General features: G+C 38.9%; 1 protein-coding gene across 1 annotated transcript in view; it reads left to right on the top strand.

Annotated features, from left to right (window-relative positions):
- Window positions 1–15,159, top strand: part of DCHS2 (dachsous cadherin-related 2) — a 227,978-nt gene that overhangs the window by 206,144 nt on the left and 6,675 nt on the right. The window contains exons 17-20 of the mRNA XM_032466667.1: window positions 2,020–2,171; window positions 11,791–11,921; window positions 13,776–14,062; window positions 15,017–15,149. Of these exons, the coding sequence (XP_032322558.1) occupies window positions 2,020–2,171; window positions 11,791–11,921; window positions 13,776–14,062; window positions 15,017–15,149 (703 nt within the window). The remainder of the gene's footprint in view (window positions 1–2,019; window positions 2,172–11,790; window positions 11,922–13,775; window positions 14,063–15,016; window positions 15,150–15,159) is intronic.

Here is a 15,159-nt window from a genome sequence, read left to right as displayed (position 1 = left end):
TAGGACACCCACAAGCTCTTGGGAATCTGCACGGGAGATGAGTATAAAACCCCCTTCCTGCCAGTCAGCAGCGTAAGGAACATTCCCTTTGGCCTTTGTAACCCTGCTGCCCGGAACCAGCACCTCCTGATTTGCTCTCTGGGCTGGATGGGGGCAGGGAACCAGGTGATCTGAGACCTCCACCCATTCTTTACTGACTGTGCTGCCTTCACCTGAACATAGAGCAACACCTTCGTGTGACTCCTGTCCAGTTCAGGTGCACACACCCCCCTTCTGTTGGGGGAAACAAGACCATGGAGTTTTAGCTCTGTGCCCCAGAATTTCCTACGTTGTTTTTGCAGATTAATTCTGTATGATGGTAGCCTGATTGCTCCAGGTTCCAGCCTGCTCCAGAAGGCTTGTGCCTTTACTCCCGTTTCAGCCGTAACTTTAAGAGGAAGGTGAGGGCATTCTCTTTCATAGTCTTTGGCACCCCGGCCCAGCAATGCCTGTTCAGTGGGGATCCCAGCACCACCGAGGGGTGTCCTTGGTCACAGAGAACCCCTCACGGGGGCGCTGCTGCACTGCACCTTGTCATACGTGCCTTAGCACCCGGGTTCCTGGGTGGGGCTAGACCCTCAAGTGGAATACATGAAGGTGAAGCGCCCGTTAACGCCCAGGTACACCCAACAGGGAGAGAGCCCAGCCGGTGCTTCAGGTGACAGACATTTCAAGAGGGCTCAGGCAGGGACGGATACAGTGAATTTCGTTCTTCATATATTTAGATCATTTTGTTTCCAGGAAACTAGAGCTGCCATTTCCCTGTTCAGATAAATAGGAATGTAGAAGGCTCTGGACTTCTTGGTTTTTGCTACCACACGGCCCATGCGCCTTCCTTTTGGTTACAGCCCCCCAGCTTCCTGTAGGAACCGATGTCTGTAGGAACCGACCCTCCACTGCCAGATGCAGTCTTGGTGGGATTGTCAGTCAAGGTCGTGACCTCCCCGCCTTGCGACAGGTGATGTCAAGCCCCTCGGCCTCCTGTAGACTTTCTCTCCCCAGAATTTGAATCCTGGGTGGTAGGTCACCAGGAAGGAGACAAATCAGAGCTGATTCATCTTGACAGTGTCAACTCAAAGAAGCTGTGCCCCAGAGTCGCTCGCATTCTTGTGCGTCACCTGGACGCTATCCTGATACCTTTCTCTCCTGGTGAAGTTAGCCACAGTGGATTTGTGTTGCTAGCACCCTGAGAACCCTGGCTGATCCACCTCCCGGGGGGCCTACTACTGTAACACTTTTAAGTGTACAGCCTAGGGGACATGATGGACTTTATTCTGCCCAGATGCAAGTACGTTTCCCTTCCTCATGATCTCAAAGGGTGCTGTGAGTTGCTGCCTTTCTGTACCAAGTAGCTGGCTGTGTGAGGTTCTGGCTCCCCTGAGAACTCGAGCTGCAGGGTGAAGGATAAATTGAAAGGAGAGGGAGCTAAAAGCAAAATCCCACTAGGACATCAGTGTAGATGACCAGGAGAGAGATGACTGGGGATGTGAGCCCAGGCAATGGCTGAGGGGCATAGAAGATAAAAATAAATAGACAAAAATTAATCTGTCAACTTGTTCTGAAATGAGATCTTGAATCCACTAATAGAGTTAGTTTTGTGATTAAAATGTAAAGCAGACTAAATAATGTATCTCCTCAGAGAATGATACAGGACTTTTGTTTTCTCTTCAACACTCATGCTTGTACAGCTCATTAAATAAATCATCAAGATCTAAATTTGTTAGCACCAAATCTAGGTCTTCTTTCATTTAGCTCAAAACATGTGGTAGCCCTACTGAAAATTACTTGGAAATTGTTTCGGTGAGTCTTCTTTATTTATTTATTATAAATGTAAACTTCAGCCATTGGCTAATATTCCATCGATCATTGTTTTTAAAGTGTGTTTGACAATGTGATTCTTTCAATGCATTTCTCTAAAAAAGAGGCTTAACCCACCTGCAGATTTAATCCTTAACTAACGGAAGAGTCACTTCCTCACAGGTTTTCGCCACAGACCTGGACAGCGGGTCAAATGGCCTTGTTGAGTATTGCATTCTTTCTGGCAACCAAGGGCAAGCATTCCAGATGGACACACTGAGCGGTGTGCTAACAGCAAACGCGATTCTGGATTACGAGGGCACCCACACCTATCGGTATGTTCCAGACTCAGATCCATTTGACCAGCTATTTTGCTTTGTTTCTGACCACATAGTTGCTTTGGACATGACTTCCTGTTACATACGGCTTAGCTGTAAGATAGGTTTTCCCTTTGACCCAAATTAGGATCACCCTTGGTTCACTGAGAGAGTAGCAGACGGTATTTGCTATTTGGAAAATGTGATTGGACTGGAAGAACTCTCAGGTCCCTTCTAGTTCTAAGAGTTCTTGCAAGTGTGATGCTATTAAGTCCTAAATGAGAGACGTTAGAAATATTTGTGAAATGCCTTCTGAGCTATAGACACTGCTGATGTTTGATGTTACTGTTTTTAAAAAAAGTGAAGGCTCAATGACATTTTCCTTTTTTATTGAAATATAGTTGGTTTGCAATGTTGTGTTAATTTCTCGCATACAGCATAGTGATGCAGTTTTATATATATATATATTATATATATAGTTTCATATTCTTTTCATTATAGGCTATTACAAGATATTGAATATAGTTCCCTGTGCTATACTTTGTTTATCTGCTTTGTAAATAGTAGTTAGTATATGCAAATCCCAAACTCCCAATTTATCCCACCACCCACCCTCTCCCCGCTGGTAACTATAACTTTGTTTTCTATGTCTGTGAGTCTGTTTCTGTTTTGCAGATAAGATCATTTGTCTCATTTTTTAAGAATCCACATATAAATGATATTATATGGTATTTTTCTTTTTCTTTCTGGCTTACTTCATTTAGAATGACAGTCTCTAGGTCCATCCATGTTGCTGCAGGTGGCATTATTTTTTATGGCTGAGTAGTATTCCATTGAATATATATACTGCAATTCTTTGTCCAGTCATCTGTCAGTGGACATTCAGGTTGCTTCCATGTCTTGGCTATTATCTGTAGTGCTGCTATGAACATTGGGGTGCATGTACGTTTTTGAATTAGAGTTTCCTCCAGATATATGCCCAGGAATAGGATTGCTGGATCATATGGTAAATATTTTTAGTTTTTAAAGGAATCTCCATACTGTTTTCCATAATGGCTGCACCAAATTACATTCCTAACAGCGGTGTAGGAGGATTCTCTTTCCTCCATACCCTCTCCAGCATTTATTGTTTGTGGACTTTTGGATGAGGTCATTCTGACCTCATCGTAGTTTTGATTTGCATTTCTCTGATAACTAGTGATATTGAGCATTTTTTCATGTGCCTATTGGTCATTCGTATGTCTTCTTTGAAGAATTGCTTGTTTAGATCTTCTGCCATTTTTGGATTGGGTTGTTTGTTTTTTTCTTAAGTCATATGAGCTGTTTATGTATTCTGGAAATCAAGCCCTTGTCAGTTTCATCTTTTGCAACTTTTTTCTCCCATTCTGTAGGTTGTTATTTTGTTTTGCTTATAGTTTCCTTTGCTGTGCAAAAGCTTGTAAGTTTAATTAGGACCCATTTGTTTATTTTTGCTTTTATTTCTATTGCTTGGATAGACTGCCCTAGGAGAACATTGCTGAGATGTATGTTAGATAATGTTTTGCCTATGTTTTCTTCTAGGAGATTTATTGTGTCTTGTCTTATGTTTAAGTCTTTAAGCCATTTTGAGTTTATTTTTGGGTATGATGTGAGGGAATATTCTAACTTTATTGATTTACATGCTGCTGTCCAATTTTCCCAACACCATTTGCTGAAGAGATTGTCTTTATTCCATTGTATGTTCTTGCCTCCTTTGTTAAAGATTAATTGACCAAAAGTCTGTGGGTTCATTTCTGGGCTCTCTATTCTGTTCCATTGGTCCATATGTCTGTTTTTGTACTAATACCATGCTGTTTTGATTACTGTAGCTCTGTAGTATTGTCTGAAGTCTGGAAGAGTTATTCCTCCAGCTTCATTCTTTTTCTTCAGTAATGCTTTGGCAATTCTGGGTCTTTTGTGACTCCTTATAAATTTTAATATGATTTGTTCTAGTTCTGTGAAATATGTCCTGGGTAATTTGATAGGGATTTCATTATATCTGTAGGTTGTGTTGGGCAGTATGGCCATTTTAAGAATATTGATTCTTCCAATCCAGGAGCATGGGATATCTTTCCATTTTTTTTAAGTCTTCTTTAATTTCCTTAGTCAATGTTTTGTAGTTCTCCATGTATAAGTCTTTCAGCTTTTTCTTATTTGCATCATCATTTCAATGTTCCCAACATTTAAATTGGTCCCAATATTTTAAAGTGCCCCTCTCTGAGTCCCCATGAAGAATTCAGTTCCTGGGAGAAGCAGGGACTGAGAGAAGTTGAAATCTACACACATGGTCACAGATGTAGAGATACAGATGCAGACACACACACACACAAACACACACACAGGCTGTCTCCAGTGTCACCACAGGAACAATTTGAACCTCCATCTCTCTAAGTTTTCCCCCTCTCCTGCTATGTGTGGCTTCTCTGCCTTTCTAGTTCTTTCTCCGATCTTTCAGGTAATGAGAAAAATAGAATGATTTCCCCCAGCCTGCTCTACCTTTAGTGAAGATTTTGGAAATGGTATCATTTAACATTTAACTTTATTTTAACCTTTTGAATTTTGCTATTTTGTCTGACTGAAGATTTTCCCAATTCCAGCCCTGTGTTTTACAATATAAAAGGAGAAGGGGAAAGATATTGTCAGTTATGGTTCTACTCAATATAAATGCATTAAATAAAAAGTAAATAATTTTTAGTTCTCATATTAACCACATATAGGGAAACTCAGTGGGCAGATGATGACAGATAATAAAATAAACCTTAAGTTCTGTCTGGCTGATATTTCTGAATTTAAAAAATTAGTTACCAAGCATGAAACTGGGGATATAAAGGCACATGAGTCCCTTTATATCAATAATTTAAAATTATTATTTGTAATAATTATATTTATAATTTTTATATATTATAATTATATTATTTTATAATTATATATTACGTGTTATATATTATACACATGATAATGATATTTGTATTTATAATAAAGTAATTATAAATACTATAAAGCATATTAATAATCGCAATAGCTTCCATTTACAGAGCACCTGCTTTACGTGTTGAATTGTCATAACAGACTTAAGATTTACAGAGTGAGGGACTAAAGCTTAGAGAGGTAAAGCTGTTTGCCAAGAATACACAGCTAGGAAATGTAGAACTGAGATTCTTGCTTGTGTGAATGGTCCTAGCAGGGAGGGCTTCCTACTGTATCATGTGAATGAGTCTTTAGGGCGTATACCTGTCTATTTACAAAACACAAAACGAAAAAAAAACTTCTGAAACTTAAAATAATTATAGCAATTAAGTTCCAACCAGCAATTGTGGCAGGACATATATGAGCTGCAAAAGTGGGATTTGAATAACTGCTTTCTTCTTCCTGACTTATAACTGATGTGGGGAGACTTTATTACTATTTAAGCTGGTAATCAATATTCGTGTGAGTCTTGTAACACTTTAGGGCCGAGATTTTTTAGTCTTTTGAGGGACTTTAAATTAAAGTGAACAACAAAAAGGTCATAGGCAAATTAAGAGTTAAGCGTTTAAAAATTCAGTTTCTGTAGGAGAAATATTCAAGGTCAAAGAGCACTTATTGCCAGGAGCAATGCTAAACTCATACTCCACCAAATTCTCATTATGACTGTGCAAGAAATAATAAAAAAGCAGTTATATATTAAAGGTAGCAAATGGGCTGAAATGTTAATTATTTTTTCCAAAATACATGACTCATAAGCAGCAAGGCTGGAATTGGACCTCCAGTCTGCTGGTTCCCCATGGAAAAGGGAGTAAAGGCGTTCCAGGCATGACGACATCAAGGCAGAAAGCATGAGGGAGGGCATGGATATGTGAAAGCATTCGGTGCATTTGGAAGTAACAAGTGGTACAGTGCACCTGAGAAGCTGCTGAGTGTGGGGTAATGAAAAAAGAGGCTGGGTGTGGAAGAGTAGGAGACAGATGGGCAAAAAGCACAAACTTCCAGTAAGATAAATAAGTACTAGGGATGTAATATACAACATGATGACTGTGTATGGTATATACGAAAGTTGTTACGAGAGGAGATTTTAAGGGTTCTCATCACAAGAGAAAAAAATTTTTTCCATATCTATGCGAATGATGGATATTAACTAAGGTTATTATTATGGTAATCACTTCACAGTATGTGTAAGTCAAGTCATTATGCTGTCTGTATACCTCAAGCTTATACAGTGCTGCATATCAATTATATCTCAATAAAACTGGGGGGGGGGATCTCATCCTATGATGTGAAAAACAAAGCAAAACAACAAAAGAGAGGCTGGTAGGTTGCAGGCAAGTTTTGAAGGACCTTATATACCATATACTGGAAATTGTACTCTAGTCTGTAAGCTATATAAAATTATCAGCATTGAGTGCATGTTCAGATCTTTATTTTTAAAAGACGTCTGGTGATGATGTCTTGCAGGACAGAGAACCAGCATCACACAGACTGGTTAAGCTAAACCACAGCTGTGAGAGGTCTGTTACGGGGAAGAAGCTGTGGGAATTCAAGGAGGGGTCATACTTACTAATTGATTCAGACACGAAATCTATAGGAACAAGGGGAGGAGGTAGTAAATGCTTCTGAAGTTTCCACGTGGGAAAAGCAAGAAGAAGACTCGACAGGGATTGGATTATTTTTTTTTCCTAAGCATTTTGAGTTTAAAGGGCCAGTGCAAGAGCAGAAGTAAAGATACATCTTTGGGAATTAAAAATAATGATCTGGCGCTCAGGAAAGAGATCTTCATTCAAGATTTAGATTTGGGATTCATCCAGGGAAAATGTGTAAGATGGAATTACCTAGGGAGACCATATGAAATGGGAATTTGGGGGATTATCACCATTTGAGGGCCAGACAGAGCAAAAGGAGCCAGCAAAGTAGATTTATGGACTAGAAAGATAGGAGCAGAACCTGGAAAAGGTGGTTTCATGGAAACCAAGGAGAGAGGTTGGACTACATGAAAGGAAAAGCTTTCAGAATGTGTTTGGATTAGAATCTGCAAAAAATATTCCTTATTTTAAGGAGTTTGCAGGGAATGGACTTGTCCCAAATTGTTTTCTAACAAGATAAAGTACACACTATTGTATTTGTAGGTTGATTAATATGAAACTGTAAGGTTAATCGAAAACTGAAGTCAACAGATTGACTTGCATTAACAAAAACATTTTACAGATTAAGTGAGGAAATAAAATGTCCTATAACAAATATGTACCAGGAACACCGCAGGTTCCAGAAATCAAACAACTTCATGGTTATGAATTCCTGTCCTAGGTAGCATCCATAAATTTCAGAGACAGGAATTATAATTTATGATAAAAAGAAGTATCACATGTATAGATTTCAACTCAAATCACAAATTTGCCTTATTTGGCCAGTGTTCCAACAGGGCTTTTGTTCATTTTCCCTTCTGCCATCACCAGAATGCAAGTCCTCCTCAATGCTGTAAACTTCTGTCTGTGAACGAGGGCCAAAATGGTAGCCTTCGAGTGTTCATTTTCAAACATGTGGTAGGATTATTTCCTCTGTTGATTTCTCAATGGATGCCATTGTGACCTAGAATTTCTTTTCATTTCAAACAAGGCTGAGTAAGCATTCTGAGGTTTATAATATTGAGGTCCACAACTGGAGAGAGACCATTGCCTGGTGATGAGGAAGCTCTTGACGATCAAATGTTGGACTGCCAGAATTCATCATTTGTCAGTGATATTTCATTCCCTACTTTCCATTTCTTGTGTGTGGGTTTATTTTTGTTGTTCCGTTTTTTTCTGGGAGATTCACTTAATTATAACCTTCTAAACTTTCTCTATTTTTGTTTTTTAGTTTAACATTTTTGGGATACTATATATATATATTTTTTTAATTTCCAAAAGCTCTTCCTTCATCTTTCAGCTTTTCCACAGCATTGTGTTCTTGTGTTACGCATTATCTTAGAATTGTTTTTACATTGTCTTTTGCACTTTCAACATCTCTGTTTCCTTTGGATCTGTTTCTTCCCTTTGTCTATTTTATGCTCTCTTTTCCATGCTGGAGGCTTTCTGTAAGTAACTAATGATCCTTGGTTCTGAGCAAGGCAACAGTGAAGTCAGAATCTCTCTGTGGGCTTGTGGAACTCACTGACCAGCACACTTGGCTTTCAGATGAGCTAGAGAGGAACTTGACTGCTTTGCAGGATGACATACAAATGACAGTGTATAGAGAGATTTTTTTTTTCCCTTTGGGAGGGGTTTTTATTCTCCAGGGACAGTCTCTTAGTGTTGCTCACCCTGAGTATGAACATCGGACATAGTTTTGCCTGGGATTGAAGAGAAATGGGCAAGGGGACTTGATTGTTCTGTATTTTGAATTTAAAATAATCTTTCTTTTTTTTAACATTTTTTATTGATTTATAATCATTTTACAATATTGTGTCAAATTCCAATGTAGAGCACAATTTTTCAGTTATACATGAACATACATATATTCATTGTCATATTTTTTTCTCTGAGCTACCCGCAAGATCTTGTATATATTTCCCTGTGCTATACAGTATAATCTTGTTTATCTATTCTACAATTTTGAAATCCCTATTTTTAGCCCAGTATCTCACACAGCCCTTTGCCATGTTTTGAGCTTATCCTTGGTTATGTGGGGTCAAATCTGTTTCTCACTCATTCTCTCATTCTTATCTCCCTCCAAATGCAGAATATCTTTTACTCCATAGTTTCTGCTGATCCACTAATCTGTAACTATCCCTCAATCTGCTTGCATTTTCCCGAAATTTGTTGAAACTTCTCACCCATTCCACTCACTAATACCTTCTCCCATTTTCTTTTTAGCCTTAACATATACCTTACATTAAATTCCTTTGCCATCGTTAGAGTAGAATCTCCAGAGGAAGAGGAAATAAAACCTGTGTAGATATAGCCAGAAGTCAGAGCTCTTCCTTTGAGAGGTGTTACGATGTTGGCTGATACTTTTGTTTCTCTTCGAATTTCAGAAGGAACACTTAACTCTTGGGAGACACTTAATATAGTGTTGAGAGAGAGTTTTGAAAATTTTTCTACCACCATCTTCAGTATTAAGGCAGTCAGAAAAGACCCTACCTGGCCGAAGTCTCATTTAAAGTTTAACATGGTAAAAGAAGCGTCCCATCGTTGGGAGATAGAAGTAAGCTCTGAACTAGAATGAGACTGGTTTCATCTGGTCGGTTTCATGCAGAGTCTCTTTTGATTTCCTAATCAGGACAGCAGTCCTGGAACACGGAGCCAGTTGGACTGGCCACAACCAATAGTTATACAAAGACTGCCAAGGAGCCGTCACAGAAAACTTGAAGTCTCATAGAAGTCATGTGTAGAATCTCAGGGGATCTACTTTCATTACTTTTCATTTGTTCTTCAAGCCACTGAGAAACTTTTTACTTGTCCTTTTGTTTTGAAATTGAATCGTATGTCTCTCTCTATCAAAGACTCTCACTTTTTTAACCTGACGTAGGCATTACATAGGACCTCTGAAATCATAACACTGTGAAAATAAGGGCGGTTAGGGCTGTAGTGGAAAAGCCCACAGAGCCGTAACTTTGATGTCTTGGCTGAGACTTCAGTATGACATTGGGGAGGGCCACGCCGCAGGGGCAGAGAACATTATGAGTTGATTATTTTAGTAAAATTTTTCCATATGTACCTGACTTACGTTCATGCTAACAAAACAAACTGTCCATGGGGAATTATTCCTAGACTCAGGAAATGTGAAATTCAAGTAGTTGTTTTTACTGATGTCCCAGCTTCCAACAGTGCAGAAGGCAGCCTGTGCGCTTTGTGAATGGTAGGTAAGCGGTGATCATTTGCTATTAACCAGAATTCAACCCAACAAAAGGTTAATGCTTATTTTACATCATTTTAAAATTTAAAGTTGGATGATTAAGAACACTTATCAGGTAAGCTAACAACATGTCCACTTCCATGACCTGGTTTCTCAAAAGATAGTATCACCAACTGACTGATACTAATTCCACTGGTGAAATGGAGATCATCTTCTGACTGACAGCTTGCTTTATTAGTCAGCTGTCCTCCTGGAAGTCATCGTGTTTAGAGGGGAGTGCAAAGCTAATGATTACACATTAGGGTGTGATAGACACACAGTAAGAGAGGCATGTTGAAGAGTATCGTATAGAAGAGTGCAAGCTTTCCTGTCAACCAGGACCTGGGCTGGAATCTGGCTCTGGCATCTAATCGATTTATGATCTTGGATAAATTCTGAGAAACCAACACTCAACATGTATTTAAAGAAAATCAAATAAGGCTAGACATCTGCCCTCAAAGAACTAATGGGAGAGGCAGACAAATAAATCATTAAGAAGACAGGGTGAAGAAGAGCGTACCAGGTGCTATGCGATGGAGAGAGGGACATGAAATCAGATGAGAGGCCAGCGAGGGCTTACAGAGATGTGAGGGCGTAGGGACAGGATTCCAGGCAGAAGCCAGGCTGTAGCAGGTCATGCGTGTGTGCTCAAGGCTTAGACTACCCTCTTGTAGACATGAAATGCCAAAGAAAGGTTTTAAATAGGGGAGTCAAATTTTCAAACCGAGATTTTAGATAGAACAGTTGAATGTGGAGGATGAATAGAAATCGGATGAGACTTGCAGTAGGAAGATTGGTGAGTAACAAACACTCCAGTGGAGAAAAGATATAATGAACACACAGCATGCCAGGTAATGATGAGGGGATGGGGCTACAGTGATCAATGCATCCTAGATTGTCTGGGACTGTCCTGCTTTTAAAAAAATAATAAAGTCCCATGTCAGGAAACCTTTCAGTTCCTGTAAAGCAGGATGTCCGATTAGCCCATCTGAGGCTCTGAAGGTAGGAGTGAAGTAGATGGGGACACTGATCCAGGTGATATTCAGGTAATAAAATCTATAAGACTCATAACTAGTTGGGTGTTGTTAAGGTGGTGACAAAGGGAGAAGTTGAAAATGCTAATAAGGTTTCTAAGTTGGTTGCTGGAATAACTGGTTGTACCATCATCCAAGAGAGATTGGATCACTATGTGCAGATCATGGACTTTGAACTTTGCTTTACAGTCCTAGTCAATTACACATCTGTCGTATGTGTATTCTTCATGGCAGTGCCCTTTCTGCAGTTCTGATTCTACAATTTTGATTGACGTGCAGTTTGGATCTGAAAAAAACAATACAAAGCAATCTTTTAGTGGCTCTATGTTTTGTTGGTGCAGTAAAATGGAAATATGTAGCAATATTCAGGCCATGTGTGGCGGGGTGGAGGCAGTCCACTTATCCAAAGAGCAGGTTTTGGTGTTTTACTTTTTAGGTTGTTCTTAGTAGGGAAGGACTGAATTTTACCCTGTGTCTCCCAGAAAGAGTTCGTTCATTTTCAGCACTTCATGACCCCCTGGTGGCTCACTGGATTTGATTCCCTAAATATACCCAAAATAGATCAATTTCAGGCTACCATTTTATAAAATAAGTTTTAAGTGATGCCATTTAGAAAAGCCAGAGGGAGAAATAAAAGTAGCTAGTCAGCTCATTTTTAAATTTTCAACTGGATATCTGATATTCATGTTGTTTTCTTATTCTCTGGATGATGGATAACATTCCTCAATTCTTTTCCAAACCAGCTTGATTGTGCAAGCCACAGATAAAGGGAGACCCAGGCTTTCTGGTACAAGTGTGATTGAGATACAGGTGACTGATACAAATGACAATGCTCCGGAATTTCTCCCCTCTGAAGCAGTGGAAATTGCAGAAAGTAAGTGTGGTGATTCAACATAGTGGTTTTGAGTAACTTGTATATTATTATCTACCATTTTTTTTTCAACCAGGTGCTATGTTAGTTATGAGTTCCGATTCTCAACAACCACAACATAAATAGTTTTTGCCTTCATTTTACAGAATAAAAAATGATGGTCAAAAGTTAAATAGCGAATGTCAAAGGAGTTAAATGTTAAAAGTTGGGATTTGCATACAAATCAGCGGGAGGCCAGTTTCCCAAGGTCAAACCACCACTCCACATAGCTTCTTTTTTGTGTATGGACATTTCTCAAAAGTGAGCTCTACTCCATGAAGAAGCATCTTCTGTTGACTGTGATGATCACCCTGAAGCTCCCCTGCGAGGAAGCGGTGTTCTTGGGCTGATAACTCTGTCAGTCTGTGCAGGACACTAACGACAAGTCATAAGTGGAGGAGCTGGGTGTTCCTTGCACAAAGTTACCATTTTCCTCTAGTATAAACTGAACATCAACAATTGCAGAAAATTTTTACCATGTAAATGGTAGAGGTTGAAAATACAGAATTTTACGTGATATGCTGATTAATCTTAATTGCTTGGGTCTCTGGCTTGTGTGAGGACTCAGTAGTCTATGATTTCAAATCTGCCTATGGTCAACAGCTGTACTGTTGGTCAAACCCAACCCAGCTTTTTAGAGTTGAAGTTGCAAACAGTGGCCTCTCTCCTTTCACTCTTAATATCCAACATATTCCTAAAGTGTGCCTAACATTTTGTTATGTTCCATTTCTGAACAAATTATAAACATCCCATCTCACAGAGGGCTGTATTCCAGAAACTTCTCCATAAAAGGATATCTACGAATATTTTAAATATTCTAAAATAGCCTACCAATAAAAAAAAAATTGCTCATTTTTGCCTCTCACTTGTTTCATCTATTTTCATTGGCTTTTACTGAAGGTACTATTCTAAAGCACATGCATTGGAATCAAAATGCAGCAATGTGCCCAGTGTAAATACAGCATAAGGACAAACTGAATAAATCAAAACATGCTAAATGAGGTCAGATGCGGTTGGAATACTCAGACTTGAAAGATGAAAATTAGGACTCTCACACACAGTGGAACTATTCTGAAGGTCTTGGCATCTTCTATGCACCTGCACTGTACCCTAGCAGCTTCAAAACAAAGTCCTTTTCATGGCGGTTTAGGGTCGAGAACACACATGGCATGTGAGACATTTACCGTGTCATCTATTTTGTGAGTTTGTTTTTGGTGAATAACATTAGAGATCTGATTTCATTACTAGTATGATGTATACTTTCTATAGATAATTTTGATAATTTTGAAAGTCAGATTTTTAAGAGAAAGAACCAGTATGTGCCACTCAGAAGAAATTATTTTACAAAAATAAATACAAGGAACTAAATATCTATCTCTAACTTCAGTATCCAAATATTTTTGTTTAAATCTGGCCTACTTCTCAAAATTTTACATTTTGTATTAACGTTTTGAGTCGTAATGTTCCCAACGCACATCCCCCATGAATATATGATTTGGATACAGAAACTAGATAGTGGCTTAGAATGTGTCTTGGTCCTGGAATTGTGTTATAAACAGATGATGAAAAGTGTAATATAAAAATTGAATCTACCCTCCCTCCTCAGTTCCCTACTCAGTGGTAAATTTTCACTTTTATTGGGCTTATAAATTCTTCAGCCTTTTTGTTTGTTCGTCACGAGTCTTGTATGAGAAATCATGCCAAGAAATGGCAAACCATGTTGAACTTAAAATAAAAATGCTTGGATTGAGCTATTAAAGAAAAGTATTTCAAAGGATGAATTTTAATGAGGACTGACATTGGTCCTGACTGTTTCAGATTCTTTGCCTGGTGTAATTGTGACTCGGATATCAGTTCATGATGTAGATTCGAATCCAGCTTTCATCTTTAGTTTCGTCAAAGAGAGTAATCCTGGAACCAAGTTTGCTGTTGATCGGAACACAGGAGTAGTGGTGTTAGTGAAAACGCTGGATTTTGAAGAGGCTACTGAATATGAGCTGCAGGTTCAAATTTCTGACTTGGTGCATCACACCGAGGGGACCCTCATCGTCCATGTGCTGGACATCAATGATAATGCACCAGTGTTTTCTCAAGACTCTTACCAGGTAAAGAGCTTAAAGGGATGCTGAAACCGTAGCCCAAACTAAAAAGACTAGGAAGTGATGTCAACCTACCTCTGTTAACAGGCTGATTTCGACAGACAGTATTCACTGCTTTCCCTGCCTAAGAGGATGCTGAGAGTTTTGTGTTTAATACATGGAGGATAGAAGTACATATGGGATTGACTCTGTCATTCAGTTTCTTAAATATGTATCACATGTCATCATATGAATTTATGTCACCATTTTTCTAGTGCTGAGGGATTGGGATCTAGTTGTTTATAATAACTGGAACTCACCTGATATTTGCAAACCCACAGATAAGACAATCAGGTAGTTTGGATTATCTGCAGTTCATTTGGTAAAATTTTTTCTTTCCTAGGCATGTTTTTCAATATATTGATTAACATTTTGCAGAAAAGAATCATGAAGAAAACTGCAAAGTGGAAATTGTAGATTTTGGAGCATAGTATATGTTTACAGAAGTAAGGACAATTGACCACATTCAGTTAAGGACTTGAAAATTGGCCCCAGGACTTTTGAATGTGACAAATGCAAGATTGACCTGTAAAGACAGGAGAAAAAACTAACCTCAGTAATGGTCTTCTGTGAAGGCTTGTTAAATTATCCATTGTACACAATTATCCAGTGTACAGTGTAATAATACATTAGTGAACATATTAGTTATTCTCTACCATGCAGAAATAATTCAGAAGGAAATTTTTTTCATAATAAAGATTAAAATTGAATGAAAAATTTTAAATGTTCTTTTCCTGACTTCTGGAACTACTAATACAATCTTCCTACTATGGCAATGCTGTAAGTGAATACACCTAACACAGTCAGGTTCTCTGTATTTTCCGTAAGCAAAATGAATAAAATGGTTTCGTGTTCTGGCCCCGCTCATGAAAAGAGCTACAGCCTTTAAGCACAATGTCCATCTCTCTCCTTTTCCCCCAGGTCACTGTTCCTGAATCAGTGCCTGTGGGGTACCCGGTGCTGACCGTGGCGGCCACAGATGTGGAAAGCAACGAGAACATTTCCTACAGGATCCTTCCCTCTTCTAAGACATTTTCAGTTGATCCTACAAATGGTGAGTTGTT

The sequence above is a fragment of the Camelus ferus genome, chromosome 2 (genome assembly GCF_009834535.1).
Source record: "Camelus ferus isolate YT-003-E chromosome 2, BCGSAC_Cfer_1.0, whole genome shotgun sequence".
Taxonomy (NCBI): Eukaryota; Metazoa; Chordata; class Mammalia; order Artiodactyla; family Camelidae; genus Camelus; species Camelus ferus.
The sequence above is the reverse complement of the archived record's forward strand: the minus strand, read 5'-3'. Positions and strand labels throughout refer to the sequence as shown.